The following is a 22,715-nucleotide window of genomic DNA, read 5'->3' as shown; positions in this document are numbered from 1 at the left end:
TTTCTCCAAAGCCTTGTCAGCATCTGTTGTTTTGTGACTTTTTTTTTTTTTGAGACAGTCTCGCTCTGTCACCCAGGCAGTGGCACTATCTCAACTCACAGGCAAGCTCTGCCTCCCGGGTTCACGCCATTCTTCTGCCTCAGCCTCCCGAGTAGCTGGGACTACAGACCCCCACCACCATGCCTGGCTAATTTTTTGTATTTTTAGTAGAGACGGGGTTTCATCATGTTAGCCAAGATGGTCTCGATCTCCTGACCTCATGATCTGCCCGCCTTGGCCTCCCAAAGTGCTGGGATTACAGGCGTGAGCCACCGCACCCAGCCTGTTTTGTGACTTTTTAATGACAGCCATTCTGAGTCGTGTGAGATGGTATCTCATTGTGGCTTTGATTGTCATTTCTCTGATAATTAGTGATGCTGAGCATTTTTTTAATGTTTTCACAAAATTGACTGTTTCCACCATTAAACTATAAGCTCCAGGATATGTTTACTATTTTTATCTCAAATCTATCACTAAGTAGAAAGTCAGTAACATATTTTGGAATGCAGTTGAGAATAAAACAATCAGAAACAACGGGTTTTGCTCAAATGGGCTGCTGTCTACTCACCACTCTGCTTTGCGGAATGGCAAAGCTTTAGATCATCACATGTGCGGGCTGGGTGCTTTTTCGAGCCATCGGGGCTGCGCATGGTTTCAATCTGACTACTGAGTGACTTCAGGGTAGCATGAACCCCTGGGTCCGTTTTGTTTTTGTCATCAGGAGCTGCCTGATCTTCAGTAAACTCAGGAAGTGGATCTGGCATGCTCTCATCGTAGTGCCCCATGATATCCCCAAGAGCAGCTGTAAGGTGGCCAGGGGGACCCGGAGGGCCAGGTGGGCCAGGCTCACCAGGAGGGCCCTAATTAAAAAGAGACCGGAAAGACATTTAACACATTGTTTTTGTTTTACTTAACTGGTAGAACTTGGTTCATAGGGAGTTCCAATGAGACACTCCAATTTGACAGTAAAGGGAGATCTATGACTTGCGCCCTTTCGTAACTAGATGTGGGTGGTCTAACAGGCTGTAACATTCAAGGATGAGAAATGATGCCCAACCATTTTTCAGGAAACATATCTTCAAGTCAGCATCCAAGATAAATAAAGATCAAAGCGCAAAATATTTGCTCAGGTGTTTACCTTGAAGATACAACATATTTTATGTTAATAGCATGAAGATATGTGTGTTCATTTGCAAACTATTTTGGTCAAGGTACAACCAAAATGTTTTAAAAGTGTTTTTGGACAGAAGCTGAACAAAGCATGCGGGGTAATGGTAGCTGCTGGTTCTATAAGATTACATGTCAATAACAAGAAAATACCCACAAGAGAATTAAACTCCTACTTCTAAATGAGAGGGAGAGAAACACAGGAAGTCCTTTTATGTGCATTAATTCCTGTACAGATAAAAATTCTCTGTCCTAAGAAAAATTGAAGAAATAGTCTTGGTTTTTAGAGACAAGGTCTTGCTACTATGTTGCCCAGGTTGGATTCAAACTGCTGGCTCAAGCAATCCTCCCACCTTGACCTCCTGAATAGCTAGAATTACAGGTGTGTGCCAAGGTGCCCAGTTTTCCTTAGCCTTTGAATTGACATAAATAAGGAGCCCTCCCTTTTTTTTTTTTTTTTTTTTTGCCAAATAAGACACACTGAAATGAGAGCGAGATAAGCACAAAAGGTGGCAGAGACTACGAAATGGATCCTCTCTATTAATTCCCTTCTGCACTTCCCCAAGGAAGAACTCAGCAACTTGAAAGAACCAGGTGACAACCTGAAGAGACACATAGTCCACATCTCATGTAGAGAGCAAGATCTGGGAGCAAGAACTCTCCAGAAGGCTGGAGTTCTACTATTGGCTCTGCCACTTGTTATATGGCTCCAGACAAGTTGCTTTTACCTTCAGTGCCAATGTTTCCTCACTCTCAAACGGCTGTTACATAATTTTTTTTCTTTCTGTCTCTAAGGTCATATATTGAGTCCATGCATTCCTTTACACTAATTTTAGGAGAAAAGACTTTTTTCTAATATATCAAGGACCACTGAATCACAAAGTAAAGCCAATCAACAGCCACATAAGCCAAAGGTATTCCAATTCTCTAGCTGTTTCCTATTCACAGTTAGAGAAATAAATGAGTAGAAAACATTTCTCTTATCCATAGGAAATATAAGACTATTTGATCCGCATAAGAAGTAAATATGGCTTAACAGTATTGCTAGGAAGGACAAAGGAAAAGTAAGGAAGAAAAGGTAAAGAAGACCAATGAGGAAGAAACACCAGAGAGAGAAGCATAAGCTCATATACAAACATGCACATGAGTACACCTGTGCATGGAAGATGTATGAAGATGTTTCCCAGACCTGAGAAGCAAGGATCTAACTAACATAGTATACAGCTTTGTATCATCCTGAAGTCAACACTACCGAAACTTCTTACAGAAAGTTTTAATCAAAGTCCTCCCTGAATGTTTTCGATGGAGAAAAATTTCAATTTCATACTCTTCATTGTCCAGCATTTTTATGGAGTTTTCATGAAGTAATAACTATACCTCACAAACATTTAAAATACTGCCCTTAAGAGCAAATCATCGTTTTCATTACTTTAATTATAAATACAATTATAACTTGTTCTTGGCTCTTATTAGTATCATATTATGTTAATGTCTGGGTAGGTTGGACTCTGATTTTATGTGCTCTAACTTATCTGTATTAAAATATTTGAAATAGTTACTTATACTCTTGTGTGACTTCTAGGTTTGTTTTCAGGGTCCCTTAAGTCTCTTGTCAATCGGGCTGCACAAACATTTCTTGGACGGAATCTGAGCTATTGAAATGAGCAGCATTTCTTGCATGTAAACCCTTGTGACTTTACCTCAGGTCCTGCTTCTCCTACACTGCCTCGTACACCTGGAGGTCCAATTGGCCCAAGTGGCCCAGGGTTTCCTTCTTTACCCGAAGGACCAACTGGGCCTGGAGGACCCTGCAAGAAACAAAGACTGTAGTTTAGATTCTATGAAGAAAAAATTTTACAGTGCCTTTCTCTAATCAAAGAACTATTTTACATATGGAGCTGTTACAGTGATTTCTAAGATTCATTTTCTTACTGATGAATAAGTGAACTTCTGGTACTTTGTAACATTTATGATTTCATCACATAAGAATTTTCCATTATCCATGCATGGTAAAAGACAAATATGAGTTTACATCTTTAATGGACTAATCACCTACTTTTATTGGTAGTAACTTTCATTAAACCTCACATATTATAAACTTAGACATTCAATTAACTTGAAATAAGAAAATGACAGAAGTTGGAGTGTTTAAGTGAAATTTCTGTGCTTATGCCTCAGAATATCATCTGGTACTATTATTCTCAATTTTATGCATGATTTGTTTACATTGTATTCAGATATACCAAGATTTTTTAAATTATTTTTTCTAATTTTTTCTACAAAATGTTTTCGATTTTCCTAAATAATTATGTATACCAATTGTCTTATGCCATCAATGACTTATTACAAGCAACATTAATACTAATGGAGAATTTCTAAAAGCTTCAACTATTGGCTTCATTTTATTATTTACTTCTAAATTAGCCTTATGTAAACTACTTCTGAGGAATTATCACAATTACTTAAAAGACAAAATATATTCACCTTCAAAATCTGTCTCCACTTTATAGTAAATTCTATTATATCATCTCGAAAAGTGAAAGTTTAATAGAAATTTAAATTAACACAATGTAACAAAATGAACTAACAGTGGAATATATCCAAATCCTAGATAAGAAATTTTAATGCGGGCCCATGAGGTAATATATCATATTCAAGACATTTCTACTTAAAATTAATTGCTAAATAGCTTGTCTCATGTGTGTGTTGCCAACCTCAGAGAAGACGAGCCAACTCCAGCTTCAATACCATGAAAATGATACTCAAGCATTAGCAGTACAGCAACAAAGGCATTATTATTTACACCTGCAACTTATTACTTTTTGTTACTTACTCTTGGGCCAAATGGTCCAGGGATTCCAGCACTTCCTTGTTCACCATTTGGACCCTAAGTAGGAATACAATAAGAAATGTTGCCAAAATATTTGGATCCTGCATTGTGCCATTCTCAAAAATGTGCTATCATTGACTTTAGCAGCATAAACTACTTTGAAAAAGTCATCAATCTCTGCAATGTCTACATGAGTTGACCAATGTTAAAGACACCTGTAGGAGTAACAGTGCATATAGCTTCTGCTTTATTTCTTCCCTACAAAATTTAGCTTATTATTGGCAATTATCACTTGTTATTCATCAAGACATTCTTTGAACTGAAAATAAGATACAAACATATCCACCTATTTTATAGACAGATAAACATTCATGTCAAGATACCCGTGTATTTTCAACTGCAGGGCAGAATAATACTTAAAGGAATAACTTACAGGAGGGCCAGGAAGACCCTGAAGACCAGTAAAGCCTCTGTGGCCCTTCTGACCTCTGTCGCCTCGGTCTCCATGATCACCTTTGTCACCACGAGGTCCTTGGGGTCCCTAGAAATAGAGATATGGCATGAAAATTACTTGCTACATATTATTGTTGAGACTAAAATTTACTAAAATTTTACTTTTTATAATTGTTTTTACTACAATTTTGAACATGGTATTTTATATGGATTAATATATTTACTTATCTAAATAGTATTAGACCTAGAAATTTCTGTTTATTTTTCCCAAGGAATGGTAGGTGATCACTGAAAAAAGATACATAACAATACTTCTCTAAAGATTTATTTTTTAAATGTTTATCTTACATTCATACTAAAATTAGATATTTTTGTTTGATCTAGCCTATCCGAAATGTTTTTTAAAGATTATGTTTCACATATTTAGTTGATATTATTATATAAAAATATTGCTACCATATATAGATGCTTTTAAATTAAAACATTTCATACTTGCCATGTGTAACAATGAAATTATTTTACATTTACATATGCAAATAAACTAGCTGGATATGACAGCTGCAACTATATTAAGAAATTGGCAAAAACTTGCTTGAACAAATTAAACAGAAATATCATCTTTAAGCCACTTTCCTCTAAAGAACAAAGCAACTCTTAAGTTATCCCATATCTGCAATATCTGTAACCAAATCCAGTGATCTTGATGCTGAGAAACTACAAAGAAAGCCATAATTAAGGATCTTATTTTGAGATAGAAGCTATACCCAGAGAAGAGGTGAAAATTATCTGATCAATCTTAGATGTTTTGTTATTGTCGTTGGTGGTTTTGGTTTTGTTTTGTTTTAAGTCCTGGGAAATTAAAAACAGCTCCAGGAAAACAGTGGTTCACAGTAAACTGACAAGTGGCATACAGTCATCTACTATAGAACTGGATTCTGTTGCTTTTAGTGTTTTCCCAAAAGATAATTGAATCCCTATTTATCTGATTTTGGAAGATGACTGCAATCATCAAATCAACTGGCTCTCAGGTTAATTTTTCCCTTATTGTTTTGATTTTGAATTTATATTTCCTAATTATCATACAGTATAGGGACCCATTTATAATAAAAATAAGATGATTTCAGTAGCTTTTACATATTTTATATAACAATGTAAATTTAAATACTATCAAAATCAGTCTGAAGTTTTTCATAATGTTTGAAAGGTTCTTTTATTTGGGGAATGACCCAAAGTTTCATAATTAAAAATAAACTAAATCAGAAGGCACCTATTTGAATTACTAACTACAATGTATTTATTCATAGAAAACAAAATTACAATGTTTCTATAACTGTTCAAAACACTGTTACTTGACATACTATGCAACTATAAAATATTCGCCAGTCAAGCTCAAATTAAAGAGGAGAATTATTTAATAATATGGCCATGATTTTCAAACTATAATTGTTCTTTTTGAGAACAGACATTGATTTACCTGATGGGCATGAAAAGCATATGACCTATTAGATTGCATATGAGATGATTCATTCATGGTAAGACATCTATATAACAATGTTAACCTGAAAGTGATTGATTGCAAATAGCACAAAGATCAGAACATAGAAAGAAAAATCTAGTTGAAAATGAAACATAATATTTGAATAGTGCTTTTCAAGTTTACAGAGAGCTTTCAAATCCATTTTCCTATGTAGTTTTTAGAATAGCTCAGAGAGAAATGCACTATAATCCCTATTACTTTAGGAGAAATCTGTGACTTTAAAAGCCTCCATGATTATTGATACAATTCATGGTTAAATTCAGAAGAATTGTGTTAAAATTATAAAAATAAACTCGTATTATTTTAAAAAATAAGTGTAAACTCATATAATTTTTAATATTTTTGTTCAAGCTTGAGGAATTTCATATTTTTCAGTTATGAATCTTAAATTATACTTCTTTGGGAGTATATTTTATGTAAGAAAACATTTTTTAAAAAACAAAAACAGAGAACTTACAGGTAATCCACGTTTCCCAGCTCGACCAGGTGGTCCTATAGGACCCCTAGAACCCTAAAAGAAATTTACAAAAAAAATTGGCATGTAAAAAAGATATTCACATATTATATAGATATAGGATGTCAACAATATGTTTACAGTTGGATGCTTATATATATATGTGTGTGTGTGTGTGTATGTGCATACTCTGACGATTAATTAATTGAAATCAGGCAAATGTCCATGTGTAGATAAGACTGTGGTCACTATAACTTCAATGACACTTTTATGGCCAATTTTATTCATTGACTTCATTGAATAAGTATCACCTTAGTTGAATACAGTAAGACATTATTCATTTACATTTAACATGATGCATACTTATTACATTCTGAAATTACAGCATTTTCAGATGATGGAAGTCAAAGCATCAGTATTTTCTATTCCCTCTTAGAAACGAAATTTTGCCTTTCAGACTAAGAAACATATAGTAGTTCATAATTAGCTGTTTATCATTCATTATTTAGAGTCCTTAACAAAGTGCACATGTATGACTATGTGTGTGTGTGCCTATATGCAGCTTATAACATAGCAATATGGGTGTGCAAAACTGTCAGTGTGAAATTGACTCCCTCCTTACCGGTTCTCCTCTTTGTCCTGCATCTCCTGGAGCACCCACAGGGCCAGGAGTTCCAGGGGCACCCTGAGAGCCTGGCAGACCTGCAGGCCCAGGGTCTCCACGATCACCCTGACAAGAATAACCATGATATTATTTTTTAACATTTATTCTAAAACAACAATATTCCATATGTTCATGTTATTCTTATAGTATTAATAATAGGAAAAATAGGCCCTTTAAAACTTATTTTTACTTATTATTTTACTTAACTATTTTACTTATATTTACTAATTAATAAGTCAAACTGAAAATTTCTTTCTAATTTCAAGTGTCATCCTTTCCCTCACCTACTCCCTATTGCTTGCACAGTCAAGATCATTGGAGTACAGGAGTGATCACTTCCAGAATTTAACATGTTTTCTAGAGCACCAATCTTTAAGCTGGAATATTGGTATACTTGGAATACACAAAGACTTTCCAAAGATTGTGAAAACAAAGAAAATTTTAAGGAAACCACCTTCTAGATTTTCGTCTCCATACGTATTCTTTCAGAAAACTAAATTTTGATTATCCTTCCTTACTTCCCCTAAATAATCCACTTTCTCCCGTTTTGTAAAAGAAAAGCAGAAATCATACCATCTGCAATCTTATTATGATGCAATGTCCCAAGGAATAAATACCTCTAGGTACTGAACTAAGGGACTTTTCCAGAATGCATAATTTACTTGAGTATAAAGCTACGAAGGACTTGGAAAATAAAGAGGCTCCTTTTTATTTTATCCAGACAACACAATTATGACAAGGCTCCAAATATTACTTGTCTCCTTAAGAAGTCAGAGGTGAGATAAGCGTTATATGAACATGTCTAAACATAAATATTTGACTTGAAAAATGAAGTCAGACTATATTTTCTGACAAAAAATTGTCTTATTTGACTGATAAATTTATCAACCTAGAAAAACTTTGGCAATTAGGTTACAGAACACAATACATTGAATAAGCTAAACTGGCAACTTCAAGGTTTTGAAAAAAAAAAAAAATACTTGCCCGGGCACAGTGGCTCACAAAGTGGGCTGTAATCCCAGCACTTTGGGAGGCCAAGGCGGGTGGATCATGAGGTCAAGAGATCGAGACCATCCTGGCCAACCTGGTGAATCCCAGTCTCTATTAAAAATACAAAAATTAGCCGCGTGTGGTGGCACGCGCCTGCAGTCCTAGCTACTGGGGAGGCTGAGGCAGGAGAATCGCTTGAACCCAGGAGGTAGCGGTTGCAGTGAGACGAGATTGCATCACTGCACTCCAGCCTGGCAACAGAGCAAGACTCTGTCTCAAAAAAAAAAAAAAAAAAAAAAAAAAACTTAAAGCACTTGTACATTTAGAATTTACCAGGAATCACCTCCTTCGCAACTATTTAAACTTGTGATTTTAAAAGGGCGATGGCAACTTAAAATAAGTAGAGAGATTTATAGATGTTCATAATTACTTCAGCAAAACCTTTGAAGATGGCTGCACTATATAGCATATATTGACAAAGGAAAAAGCCCAAGATGCCAAGAGAATTTGCAGTCTGTGGATTATAGTAGATGAGCGGACCTTAGCCCAAGCTTCCTCCAAATCCTTTCTTCCCCTTTTTTTTCAATATGAGGTTGAGTGTCTGTCCTGTACTGGAGTCTTTAAACATGTCATTTCATACACAAATGCCCAATGGCATATGTATTAATTATATTTAAAGCATTTGAAAATGGAGGTTCAGAAAATCTGCTTAAGATTACATAGTTAATTACTTAGGGAAACAATATTCCAAATCAAGTCTGACTGGCTCCAAAGCCCATTCTGCTACATGATGAGCTTTAATTACATCATAACAGACTTTGGAGTGGGGAGTGATTTTGCCTTCAGTGGCTCATCTCAGCAGCATGAGACGACTGTGCAACTGCCAGAAGGGACTGGGGCTTCAGAGAAAGTTGGGGACATGTTCAGTTCAGCACATTCTAATTTAAAACACATCATAGAATATACGGTGTTTAAAAAGCCACATGGCTTATATTCTCATAGGACATTCACTTTAGATGGTGAATGGAAAAATTTAGACATGACACAGCACTATTTTGGCTTTCATGCTTTTGTTAATGAGTTTAAAATTTAGAACACTTCATATACATCCTCATCCAAAGCCTTTATGTTAAACCAAAGATGGAATCAATTTTATCTTCCTGCTCTGAAAAAATACCATCTTAATTTGTTGTATATTCAAATATCATTTCATTTACAAGATATAAAAATTATGGCCTTGCAGAAACGTTGTTATTCAGAAAAATCAGAAGTGCATTGGAACTATCAGGAAAAATGACAGTTTTTAGTGTAAATTAAAAAGATTTCAGATTTGCATGACTTTAGATTTTATAATAAGTGAAATGGCTCTTACACGTTCTCCAACAGCACCGTCCCGTCCTGGGGGACCATCATTGCCAGCTGGACCCTATAAAGAATAATGGTTTGAAAAACTACTTAACTGAGTAATGAAAAAAATCCTCATTCCAATTGTCAGAAAAATGACAGCATGTTTTACACCTGTGTTTTATAAACTGTAAATTAGCATTTATGCAAATGTCAGCAGAAGAATGGTTTCTACTTTTTCATTATTTTGAATTACTGTAAAATTAACACATTCTTACTTAATCCATATTCTTCATTTATATTTCTTATTTTGAAAAATGAAAAATCCACAAATATTTTGAAATAGATAACAATTACATTCTTGCCACTTTATGTTTTGCTTGTGTTACCAATGAAAGGTTTTTCTTACATTTACTTCTTAAGATTATTCAAATAATATCCTTAAAGTTTTGAAATAAAATAACTGTGTTTCAATGATATGAAACTACTTTAAGAAATATATAGTCGTCCTTTTCTATTTTATTGTGATTTTTTTCATAAATATGTCTTTACTATTTGATCAAAAATTGTTCCAAAAGCTATTGATTCTTTCTTTCAATAAAATGTTACATTAACTGTTTGATGATTCACTCCTTAAAACGCTGAACAGAGCATATTCCAACCTTTAACTTCTCGAATTGCCTATCAAAAACTGATTTCCTCCCAAAAGTGCCTAAAGGAACATGATATCCATTATGTTACTTTATAGTGAAATTTAAGTAAAATGATCTCTACTAACTTTGCCCTTTTCACAAGCTAGAATAGCTATATTAATCCTATCACCAAAAAACTTGGCAATTTTGATAAATACGCCATTACAAAATGAAATAATAACAAGGGGAAAGATGAATGGATGTGTCCTTCCACCTTCAAAACAGTTTGGCAACAGCTTAAATGAACTAAAATACTTAGCTCCAGACTAGATGAAGGTCGGTGCAAAGACACCGATCCTGTTACCTTTTCTTTATGTCATCACTTAGCCAACTCTCTAGGGAAGTAGAGTACATCAAATAAAATTACTAAGAAACTTTCTTAAGGTCAAATATGCAATCAAATTCTAAATCAATTGCTAAATGAAAAAATTGTTCCCATGACACCAGATAACAAGAGAAGAGTTATTTTCACTGTAGTACTCACTTCTGGTCCAGGTTCTCCTACAGGACCATTGGAGCCTGGGGGCCCCACAGGTCCAGGTGGACCTTTATCTCCTGTTGCACCAGTTGGTCCTACTTTTCCTGGTGTTCCCTGAAATAGAAGTATAAATGTCAAACACTTGTGAAGAAATTGAAGAACGCTAGTTCCCATAAAGGCTAAGTTTTCAAAATGGTGCCTCTGGGCTCCTTCTATAATAATAATTTTGCATTATCTTAAAACACTCATGTAATCATAATGCTTTCTTAGAGGCATGCCCACCTCCTATCAGACTCCTCTTGATATATCTAAGGGACCAAAAACCAACCATCTGTTGCCACCAGCACAGGTGTGCATTTTGGGTTCTAATCATGTGTACCATAGGTGATTCTGGCTGCCCTTCTGGAATTTGCATCACTTTCATCCGTTTTCCCCATTCCGCTTTGTCTGTTCTTTTATTTCTATATTCTGATACTTTGATCTCACTCTTGAGAGATTTTACTTTCACATCCTTGGCTCACTTCTGATAACAATAAGACATCCCTTAGTTCCTACTTTGTTGGTTTCATATTTCAACCCACATGTCTCCCAGTTCCAAGATCCCATACATCTCTCTGTCTACATTCCATATGAAAACATCATTAATTTTTTTCAAGCATTGTAATCTTTTAGCAATAAAATTTAGTCTCTTCAAAGCTAACTTTGAATCAAACTTTTATCCATACTCCAGGGAATATAAAATCCTAAAGCACCCTCCAGGGAACAGGAGATTACCTTCAGATCCTTCTTCAGCATTCCCCCTACATTCACCTCAAATATTACTTTAGCTCAACTATGTCTTCCCTTTGATGGTTTACTGTGAAATATGGTATTTTTGTTAAGCATGTTTACTTAAAAAGACACTACCTACTCACCAGGAGATTATCCCCCTCCTCTAGCTCCGGGATCTTTTTAATCTTTGAAGAAGGATTTAAAGGTCACCAAAAATCCATATCCTTATTTGCCTACTTGTCTAGTCTCAGGGTTAAACAAATACATATTTTCAAAGACTTTGTAAGGTAGTTAATAATTTGACATTTAAGATCAAAAGATTTTTAAGATACTCAAAAATTAATGTCCCGACAATACTGTTTAAATGTATTCATCAAGCAAAAAAAATAAAATCAATTCTCTAAACAATTTGTATTGCACATACGAGATAAAATATTGACCGATGCAGCTACTCACCGCTGGGCCTGGTAGGCCAGGCATGCCTCTCTCTCCACGTTGCCCAGGCATGCCAACAATTCCTCTCTGCCCGGTCGTTCCAGCTGGACCAGGGGGGCCATCTGGACCCTAATATTGAGGACAAACTAAAATCAGAAACTATCCAGGGCAAAACTGTACCCAAGGAATTTACAATAAGTTGGGTACAGCTTTACAGGTTTTTCAGTATGAAAAAGAAGTTCTCTGTTTCTCAAAATCATACTACATATGAGTAGTCATAAATTGTAATCCACACAGAACCTCTAACATTATTTAAAGGTGAAAACAGCTCATCCGTTGGAAAGAAACTGAAGATTAATGTGAATACTGACTCAATAAAAGAGGTAACTTCAGAGAAATATTTTTTTTTCTTTATAAAAAGACAAAAAGGAAGTTTTACAATAAGGAAAAAATAGTTATCTAAACACAGTATTTAAAGGCATTTGCATATAAAATACAATATACATATATTTTTAAAGTTATTCATACATAATGAACATTTAACAAATAATTTTTTTGGTTTCATTTTTAGATACCATATCCATTACTGCTATTTTTAAATCTATATATATACAGATTTTTCCTAAAGCCTTATAGATTTGTAAATTAAAATCTGTAGGGCATAATGCACTTTAAAAATTTCAGGAATGTGCCCAGCATAATATTTAAGCATTTTTGTGGCACTGATCATTATGGGTTTCTATTTGTAAATATCTCAGTTGAAGGTGGTCTGGAACGGATACGCCAAACTTACAGGTTGCCCATCTTCTCCTGGGTCCCCTTTGTCTCCTGGGCCACCAGGGGGGCCAGCTGGTCCTCGATCTCCCACACGCCCATGAGAGCCAGGGTCCCCACGAAGACCTGGAGGTCCCTCCTTCCCGGGTTCCCCTAGGGGCCCCACAGGTCCTGGAGCTCCCTAGTATAACAAAGAAAGAAACACCCAGGAGGGCAAAATGGAAGCCAAGTAAGAGTGATTGATATAACGCTGTCTGCCTCAGATGCAGATGTCCAAGCCTCGCAGGTTCATTCTGCCTGTTAGATAATCAGTCATTCAACAGGATTTAAACAAAAGAAAACACAGCTGTAGATTCATTCCCCAGGGGGAAATCTAAATATCATTTGCAGTCAATTCCCTTTGAATAATTTTTAAAGAGTGGTGCAACTAACTTGAATTTTCAAACTTATTTAAGGCTCCACTCCAATGATGAATATATAATACTTCATTCTGAGATAATTATTTATTATTATGATTTGATCTTATAATGAATGACATTTATTAAAGAAAGTTTCATAGTTGCATCTTAACTGAAGAGAATGATTATTCGCACATAATACTGTAAGTATTCAGTATTTAAACGGAATAATAAAAAAACATTGGGGCTAAAAAGAACTTGCAGATTAGCTCCTCCAAGAAATACTAGATTATTAAGGATGATTTGCTTTGCTGAAATACCAGTATGCATTATTGGAATAAGAGCTGTTAAATAAGAAAACATACCATTAAGAAATTAAATAAAATAATAAATTTAACTCAAATGTATATGTGTGTGTGTAATTATTTCACTATCAGTGACTTGACTCACTAAGTTGACTTACAGCAGGGCCTGGAGGTCCAACTCTGCCAGCAGAACCAGGAAATCCTGTAGCACCCTAGAACCAGAATATCATATAAGCAATTTTTAAGGTAATATAAATTAGTTACATGTATTTTCCTGGGATTTTTTTCACAGGAAGACTGAAGCCTTTAGATTTCCTTTCATGTTGTAAGCAATATTTTTTTTTCTTCATACAAATCCCATGTTTTGGGGAATTAATCTAGATTAACTGGTAGGAAGGGCACTATTTTCCTTTTTCTATGCAAGTAGTACTAGAATCACATTGATATTTTATATAATCGAATTAAATAAAGTGCTTTCACATTATTTATTTACTCTTTTATATAGGTAATATGTTACTTACATTACAGATGAGGCACCTGGGTCTCCAAGATTACAAACTTGATTTTAACCCAAATCTCCATCTGAGTTAAGTGCCCTTTGCACTATAGTACAGTTGATACAGGTAATAATTTGTTATTTCAGCCTCAGATGAAAATTATCTTTTACATGACCAGGAAGCACTAGATAACTAGAATTAGCTGTGCATACTTTGCAGAGCATCAAATAAACTTACAGGCGGACCTTGGGTTCCTCGACCACCTTTTAGTCCAGGAACGCCATTAGGACCCTAAATAGAAACAAACAAAAGAGCACTGTAGTGAAGCAAAAGAGGCTGAATGTACACTCCAAACATGGGGCACTTGACTCAAGTTATGCCTTTTTCTTGTTAACTTACATGAGGGCCAGGGGATCCTGCTAACCCTTGTGGTCCAGGAGAACCAGCATCTCCCTTCTGTCCTGGCTCTCCAGGTTCACCTTTTACTCCAGGCTGTCCATCAGGACCCTATACGAAATTATACAAACAAGCAATTGATTATAAGACTTATAGACAAATTACTTTAGAGTAATTATTACTAACGTATCAATCATATATTGTGAAACAGTGCTTTATAATCAGTATTAAAGCATACTAAAGGAAAAAAAGTACTCTGATGAGATCTTTCAAAACAGCCTAAAAAATAAGCTATCCCACCGCATTTTTATTGTAACAAATAATTATAGAAGCTTAACTAGCACAAACTTAAGTTTTGTGCCAGTCTATAAAAAATGTATTGAAAATGAGAATATTGTCTAGAAAACTATAAATTTTCCAGAATTAATGCGACTTCAAAACATATGACAATAATCATTAAACTTATTATAACAAGGTAAGTGTTTATTTGTAAATTAGGGATATTTGAAAATTATACCTGGGGTCCGGCAAAACCAACAGCTCCAGTTGGGCCATTTTCACCTCGAGAACCCTAGAAGGAGACAAAGATTACTGTAGCTTTCACACATTATTCTAAACAGGAACAGTATTTTAAAATATGATCATATAAATTTGATAGTTAGACATGTAAATATAGAAAAATTACACATATTGCTTAAGGAAGGCCCTTAAGGATTAAATAAAGATATAGGTCATTGAACAAAATTCCCAAGGTCAGAAGTCTCAAAAGAGCCTCCAAATTAGCTAGTAAACAAGCTGCCTAACTACACTTAATAGATTGTATAGCAGATAATTTTTAAGTTTAATTAGAAAAGCAAAAGCTAAAAACCAGGAAGTTATACATAACCTAAAACCAACAAGCATTGTTTTATATAAATATCAAAACAAAATGATGAATTGTTTTATTGCTCAATCTCACACTAAAGAACACCAAAATACAGTCACTTACAGGATTGCCCCGGGAGCCAGGAGGGCCAACTAAACCTCGAGGACCAGGTTCACCCTGGAAAGCAGATTTTAGATGGTTACTGTCCAAAACAGTAGCTAAACATAATATAATTTTAGGACATTGGTCACTGTGTAGGAGGAGATAGTGGAAAAGAACTCTGAAATGATCTTGCTCAGATACCATATGTTATAAAATGAAAAGATTTATGAAAGAGCCAGCTATTCAGGACTCATAATTTTGAGTGTACAAATTAACAACTTGTGACTTACCTTTTCTCCAGTAGGACCTGCAGGACCTGGAGGGCCCAAAGGACCTGGAAGACCCTGTCAATTAACAGAACATAGGCATATTGAGGTAAAAAATGCACAGAAATCTTCATGCTTAAGCAAATCAACAAACAAAAAAGAAACAACTATTTTGTTATAATTTGGCTGCTTTTGCAAATCATTATCTATAATAAATGATATAATCTATATATTTTCAAGAGTTTTCTGTCTAGTTTAATACCATTTCCACCATATTTTCTCCACACTGTTTTAATCTCTTTCACGCAACTTAATTCATGCATACATAAAACTGTTTTCAGGCATTAGCACTAAATTAATGTTAACCTACAAAAATGTTTCTATTTCTTAGCATAATTAGCTTTGCTAATATTTATTCAGACATTTGACCACAAATTGAAAAGAGGCTTTCCTTCTTTTGCATATAATATTATATTTTTAATTATAATAGCAAAGTATCACTTTTTTATTTTTAAAAATTGAAATTGTGTTAAGGCATTTTAGGTTTTTTGTTTGTTTGTTTGTTTGTTTGTTGGCACAGGGTCTCCACTCTACATTGCCCAGAATGGAGTGCAGTAGCTATGCACAGATGTGATCACAGCACATGCATCTTTGAACTCTTGCCCTGGATCAAGTGATCCTCCCATCTCAGACTCCAGAGTAACAGACTACAGGCACAAGCCACTATGCCTCGCTTAGTTTTCTTCATTTTTTTTCTTTTTTGAGACGGAGTCTCGATCTGTTGCCTAGGCTGGAGTGCAGTGGTGCCATCTCGGCTCACTGCAAGCTCCACCTCCCGGGTTTGCACCATTCTCCTGCCTCAGCCTCCCAAGTAGCTGGGATTACAAGCATCCGCCACCACGCCCGGCTAATTTTTTGTACTTTTATTAGAGACAGGGTTTCACCATAGCCAGGGTGGTCTTATCTCCTGACCTCATGATTCGCCCGCCTCAGCCTCCCAAAGTGCTGGGATTACAGGCGTGAGCCATCACACCCAGCCAGTTTTCTTCATTCTTTTGAGATGAAAAGGAAAATTAGCTAAAGTTTACAGCCTAAAACCCCAGCTACTTTGAGATTTATGGGCACAGGAGAGCTAACACTTAGAGGACAGTACAGCTAACACATGGGGACACAACCTGAGTCTTCTTGACATGTAATCACAATCTTGAAACTGTGGGAATATTGGAGTCCTCTCTAAAACAAGTGTTCTATCTTATAACTGTGTATTGCCTCTTCATATACAGCCCAAATATTCTTTCATTGTTTAATTTCTGTATGTACAACTGAAGGAACTTAAGGAACAAAAATGACTTTAATTTTATAGTTTTGACAAGAACATAAGAAATCTGTGTTCTTATAGTCTCTAGATCTACAGTGGAATGATATCATTCCAATAACTTATGTAATACACTTCTTTAAAGGATTTGATGAAATATAAGTATCACTTCATTACTTATGTTTATAGATTTTTTATACAGAGAAGACATGTTATTCATTTTTTCCCTACTATGAGATTACAGTAAGTGCTTTGCTCTGCATCTTTCCTGCAACAATGTAGTGTCCTCATTAAAAATAAAGCAGTCATTGCTTACATCCTGATCCTATCACATTGCAATTTCAAAGTTAGTTCATAGGCACAATTGATATGTATTTTGGATTTTCCCTTAAAACAAACTGCCAATGCATCATTCCTATAAATAGTACTGTACTACTTATGCATTCCAGGACATTCATGATGTAAAATATTAAAAATATACCAGATTTACTTGACTATTTTTGAAATATTAAATTAAATATTAGATTTAACTAAAAGGCAAGGTGTATCTTTTGTGCATAATTTGTTAAAAGAAGTGGTGCATCCTTAATTAAATTTGCATAAAAAGGACTAATTACCCTTAAGATGAAAATTTGCTAGTATATTTCACTATATTTCCTTAATCCAAATCTATTATAACCAATGTATTAACAATGACTCAATGTGCAGAACCAAATAGCAGTTCTCTTTTATTGTGTTACAACTGTAATTGCCAGGGCACACATGACAACTAACAGTAAACCATGTCATACTGAAACAGAAATCATTAGTCAAATATCAGGCACTATTCCAGAAAATGATGGATGTTTAAGCCATTGTGACTAGCCACTCTTACATGAGGAAATCATTTATGTCTGAAAATACATTGTCCTTCAAGTCTGATTGTCCTTGGAATTGTAAATGCATTCTAATTTCAAAGACCTAATGCTTGTTAAATGTCAATTTCTGACATGACATTAAACAATGCTTTGCAGTCGACCATCCTTCTTGACATTCTGCTTATTCAAACTCTTTATTAATGATAACATTAATGACGATTCACTGTGCAGTAAATTTCTCACCCCAACATCCAAGATACTGAGAAATATTTATCACAACTTTGGTGACTCCACAAAGCTCTGCTTGTCTATGCTGGAATGAGGTATTGGCCAGCTCACTAGATTAGCATTTTAACAGAAATAAACCTTGTGTATGAAATACAAAGATGATAGAGAAAGATAAAGAGGGCCCCCATCCCCTTAAGGCACTTATCTCATAGGCACAATAAATATGTTTTTATTTAAGTTTCATTTAATTCAGGGTAAGCAAAATGAATAACCCATGGTTGAATCACAGCAGATCTCACACGCCATTATTCTCCAACTCCTGACTGCCAAGGAAACATGACTGACTTTATTTTGGAAAGTTCAGGGAAACTCATATGATACTGTAATGTTGGTTCCTAGCCCAGCTAGAAAAGGAATGCTTTTACTTACTCTCGCACCATCATTTCCAGCTGTGCCTTCAGCACCTTTTTCTCCTATGCCACCCTGGGAAAACACACAAAATACAATTGATTCATTTAATTGTCTCTTTCCCACACTTCTGTGTAAGTTTCATGAGAGTGAAGGCTAATTGTCATTTTCCTAGTCGTATCCAGGTGAGCCTGGGATGGTGCCTCACACTGTGCATTTTCTCAGTAAATGTTTATTAGAAGAACGAAAAAATGAATGACTAGTGACTCAGGATGGTAGAAATAAAAGCCTGCCCAGGAAATCATTTCATTTTCAGTAGAAAGTCTGAATAAATAATTGAAAAAAAAAAAAAGGACTTACTCTGTCACCCTTGGGGCCAGGAGTTCCTGCAATTCCTCTTTCTCCCGGCATACCTTGAAGACCTGGTGGGCCTGTATCTCCAGGGGTCCCAGATGGACCTGGACTGCCCTAAAATGAACCAACATTAAGTGACCATACCAATAATATTAAGATTAAACTAATGAAATTGCTTTTTAGTGGGTCAAAAATAGTTGTCAGCAATTTCACGTAGTTCAACTTAGTGCTTATATTTTTCATCTGAGAAAGTTGTCTCTGAGTGAGTTGATTTTTTTGAAATTAAAAAAACCACATTTTGTTTTTTGATTGTTGCTTTATGTTTTTAACTTTACTCTTAAGAGGCAATTGAATGCTATTTCAAATAAAAAGGATAGAGTTGCCTTTTTTTCCCTCTGTTGGCAACATAATGGAATATATTAAGAAAGAAAGACATTACATTTAGAGAAATATTTCATTCTCTCTTTAATGAAACTGATATTTGATATTAACCTGGTTTTCAGGCTAATAGTGTCTAAATTGTAGTAGACCACATCAATCACTCTAAACCCTGAAATGACATGACCATGTCACATGATCATGAAAAATTCTACTTCAATTGTTTATACTGAAGTTGGCCACATTATTTTCTACCAATCACTAAATGGCACACATTTCTGCCTTATGATGCATTACATTTTCAGATTTTAAAAGTTCCATATTTTCACATATGTAGTAAGCAGAATTGTGAAACCTGAGACAAGGAAAATGGAGCATATTATTAGAAAAGCCTCCTAATAAATCATGCAATTTTCTATTTCTATTCATAGAAGCCACTAATAAAATGTACATAAACATTAGAAATGTGTTTGTATATGGAAATCTATCACCATGTGCACTAAACCACAATCCCCATCACAGAAGAGTCTTCTTTTTAGCTGACACTTTAGGTGCAAGGAAAAAGCCTAGTAAGCGCTCATTAAATATTTGTGGAAGAAGAAAATGATATAATCAAATTATCTTTCAAAAACAAGACATGCATTCTCAGACCATCATGTGTTTATTGAGCAGCAATTTTAAACCATTTTAAAACACCGAGATCACTATGACACTTACTTTTGGGCCATCAGGACCATGTCCTCCAGCCATTCCCTTCTCACCAGGGAGTCCAGTTATCCCAGGTTCTCCTCTTTCCCCAGGATTTCCTCGTTCTCCCTAGCACAAAATTGGGATGTCAAATAATCTCAATACTTGATCTAAAAATAGGTTAAAATGTTTCTGAGAAATGGCTTCTACTAGGGAAAAATTTGGAAATGAGACATTACTAAATCTCAATTTTCTAATTTAGTGATAAGAAATAAATTTGAAGTAAGGATATGCTAGTTTCATAGCACAAAATATTTCTCACAAAATTGATTTTTATCCAGTCAAAGAATTTATAGGTTAAAATAAATCCCAATTTAAGATTTTAAAAGACACATTTTAAAACTGAAGCCAGTGGGAAACAAAATTAATCATGAAGATTAAAATACTTACTCTAGGTCCTAACGGGCCAACTGCTCCGGGATCTCCAGGAACACCCTATAAACACATTTTTTTTTAATGGAACAAGAGCTTTGAGTTTAGGCATTTATCAGAAAACTTTCCAGTTCATACACCTAGTTTCTATTAATGTGCCATTAGAAGGCTGCATAAGCCAACAATTTAAAGAAAGAAAAGTACATATATTTTTATAAATGAGGGAATATTACATGTTTTAGATGAAAACATTTTTCCAAAAGCTTTGTATTATACCTGAATGTTTGATTTTTGGCAATGAGAACATGCAAAATACTATTTCACAAAGATAGAGCATTAGTTTTCTAGAGGCAACAAAATACATGCTAAATGTCTTTTTTTAAACTAATGGAAGATGAAAAAGTTTAAATAAAGAAAAGTTATACAAAAGGGCTAAAGAGTTGATCTTTTAAATAGAACCAATTCAATTCTACTCAATTAAGTAAATCTTTCTTGAGCCTATAATATGGACAAAGCACTCTACTAGGTATTGTGGGTTCAAACCAGTGCAGTCATGTCTAAATTAAAAGTTTGTTTGTTCTTGCATAAAAGAAAGTTTGTCAATTTGAAATTTCTTTCTTTGATAAAGATGATAACTTTGTCAAATAGGCCTCCAATCTTATTCTCCGAAATGGACTGTCCTCATTGTGGCCTGATCTCCCTAAAAGCCCAATCTGATCATATTACTCCTTTCTTAAAAACCCTTCTTTTTTTTTTTTTTTTTTTTTTTGAGATGAAGTCTCGCTCTATCACCCAGGCTGGAGTACAGTGGTGGCATGATCTTGGCTCACTGCAACCTCCACCTCCTGGATTAAAGTGATTCTCCTGCCTCAGCCTCCCAAGTAGCTGGGAATACAGGCATGTGCCACCACGCCCAGGTAATTTTTGTATTTTTAGTAGAGACGGTTGGCCAGGCTGATCTCGAACTCCTGATGCCAAGTGATTCACCTGCCTCAGTCTCCCAAAGTGCTGCGATTACAGGTGTGAGCTACTGTGCCCAGCCTAAAAACCCTTCCTTAGCTTCCCATTACTCTAATGATGAAGAACAAGTTAGAATCAAATTAAAACCCTCCATAATCAGGCCCCTGAGTCACCCTGCAGCCCCCTTTCTATTTTCCTCAAATCACATTACCCACTCTGATTTGTAAGCTTGTCTCATTTCCTGGAGGTTTTTCCTATCTTCCCTCCTTCATCGTTACCATCATTCATCTCTCAGATATCATAAAAGATATTACTTTGTCTGGAAAACCTTTCCTAAACCCCCCAAGTCTTATTTAGGTGCATCTTTTTTGTTTCCATAAACATAGTACCTCCCCTATTATAGCATTTAGAGCATGCTATTATTGTAATTGTCCTATACTCTCTGAATCCTACTATACTATAAGGACAGCAAGGTCCAAATCCATTTTGTTCAGCTGGTTCAGGCCAGTGCTTTGTAGAGGCAAGCACACAGAGTGTTCAGCAAATATTTATTAAATGATTAAATGAACAAATGAATCATTCAAAGAAAAATAAATAAATCTATGTGCCAGGAAAACGACAGAATAAAATTGTTAGTATTTGTTCATAACTGTTTATATAAAGTGGTTAAGAACACATCTTGGGAAGCAGATGACATGGGTTCAAATCTATTAACTGTGTGACTTTGGGAAAGTTATCTAACATCTGTATGCCCCATTTTCCTCATCTATAAAATGGAGATAATGATAGTACCTAGTACATGGGGCTGCTTTGAGAACTCAAAGAGATAATGTACGTAAAGGAAAGCACAACAGAGCCTCATGCATAAAAAGTGATAATTGAGCCACCAATGTATAGTGTTGCCATTATTATTATTTAAACACTTACTTGATCACCTGGCTTTCCACCTTCTCCAGGAGGCCCTGGAGGACCAGGAAGCCCCTAAAACAAAAGTAAGAAAATAAAATTGTGAATCTGTGAAAGTTTAACAGGCTACCAGTGTTAACAGTTTACCTTTTACAATTCATGGAGTCTCCAAGACTGTATTTTCAATGAAAATGTATTGTTCAGACATTTTAAGCAAAAAAAAATTGTTCAGAAGCATTAAAAAAAACTACCAACAAAACACAAAAGCTAGTCAATTTATAGGATTGTATTTTCATCTGCACACCACTTAGCAAAAAAAGAGATAATGTAACAGGAGTTTCTTCATATTTATAGAGTTTTTATGGCTCTGTGAACAATATTTTAGACTGCTGGAATATTATTTAAAGTCAGTCCAGAAAGTTTTTTTTACAAATTATGATCATCCTCCTATTAAATAATGTACATACTGATATATGTAGATAAATTATGAAACTTTGCTCAATAAAAAATTCTAGTCACTGTGCCAATAAAACTAAATCAGCCTTAAAATGGTTTAATAAACTTTGTTGAGCTATCAGAAACATTTTATTCCTGATATCTTTTTATTGCTTTTTTGTTATTTTTTATTTGTTTTGTTCATAATTTGCAGGTTTGATCAGTTTTTTTAAAAGTCCATTCCTTTACTTTGAACAAAAATGTTCGATTTTATCCAAATGTCTATACTATCTACTGA

The 22,715-nt window shown here is 34.9% G+C and overlaps 1 protein-coding gene across 1 annotated transcript in view; it reads right to left on the bottom strand.

The window, feature by feature from the left end:
* Positions 1–22,715, bottom strand: part of COL5A2 (collagen type V alpha 2 chain) — a 150,247-nt gene that overhangs the window by 6,512 nt on the left and 121,020 nt on the right. Inside the window, exons 31-51 of the mRNA XM_032755185.2 lie at positions 22,004–22,057; positions 20,135–20,179; positions 19,715–19,813; positions 18,626–18,733; positions 18,287–18,340; positions 15,482–15,535; positions 15,213–15,266; positions 14,742–14,795; positions 14,228–14,335; positions 14,066–14,119; positions 13,490–13,543; positions 12,648–12,809; positions 11,876–11,983; positions 10,655–10,762; positions 9,507–9,560; positions 7,103–7,210; positions 6,484–6,537; positions 4,470–4,577; positions 4,040–4,093; positions 2,907–3,014; positions 608–899 (exon numbers count right to left, since the gene is read on the bottom strand). Of these exons, the coding sequence (XP_032611076.1) occupies positions 608–899; positions 2,907–3,014; positions 4,040–4,093; positions 4,470–4,577; positions 6,484–6,537; positions 7,103–7,210; positions 9,507–9,560; positions 10,655–10,762; positions 11,876–11,983; positions 12,648–12,809; positions 13,490–13,543; positions 14,066–14,119; positions 14,228–14,335; positions 14,742–14,795; positions 15,213–15,266; positions 15,482–15,535; positions 18,287–18,340; positions 18,626–18,733; positions 19,715–19,813; positions 20,135–20,179; positions 22,004–22,057 (1,894 nt within the window). The remainder of the gene's footprint in view (positions 1–607; positions 900–2,906; positions 3,015–4,039; positions 4,094–4,469; positions 4,578–6,483; positions 6,538–7,102; positions 7,211–9,506; positions 9,561–10,654; positions 10,763–11,875; positions 11,984–12,647; positions 12,810–13,489; positions 13,544–14,065; positions 14,120–14,227; positions 14,336–14,741; positions 14,796–15,212; positions 15,267–15,481; positions 15,536–18,286; positions 18,341–18,625; positions 18,734–19,714; positions 19,814–20,134; positions 20,180–22,003; positions 22,058–22,715) is intronic.

This window comes from Hylobates moloch, unplaced genomic scaffold (assembly GCF_009828535.3).
Source record: "Hylobates moloch isolate HMO894 unplaced genomic scaffold, HMol_V3 SCAFFOLD_1, whole genome shotgun sequence".
In the NCBI taxonomy this organism is placed as follows: Eukaryota; Metazoa; Chordata; class Mammalia; order Primates; family Hylobatidae; genus Hylobates; species Hylobates moloch.
This window is presented reverse-complemented; position numbering and strand designations above follow the sequence as displayed.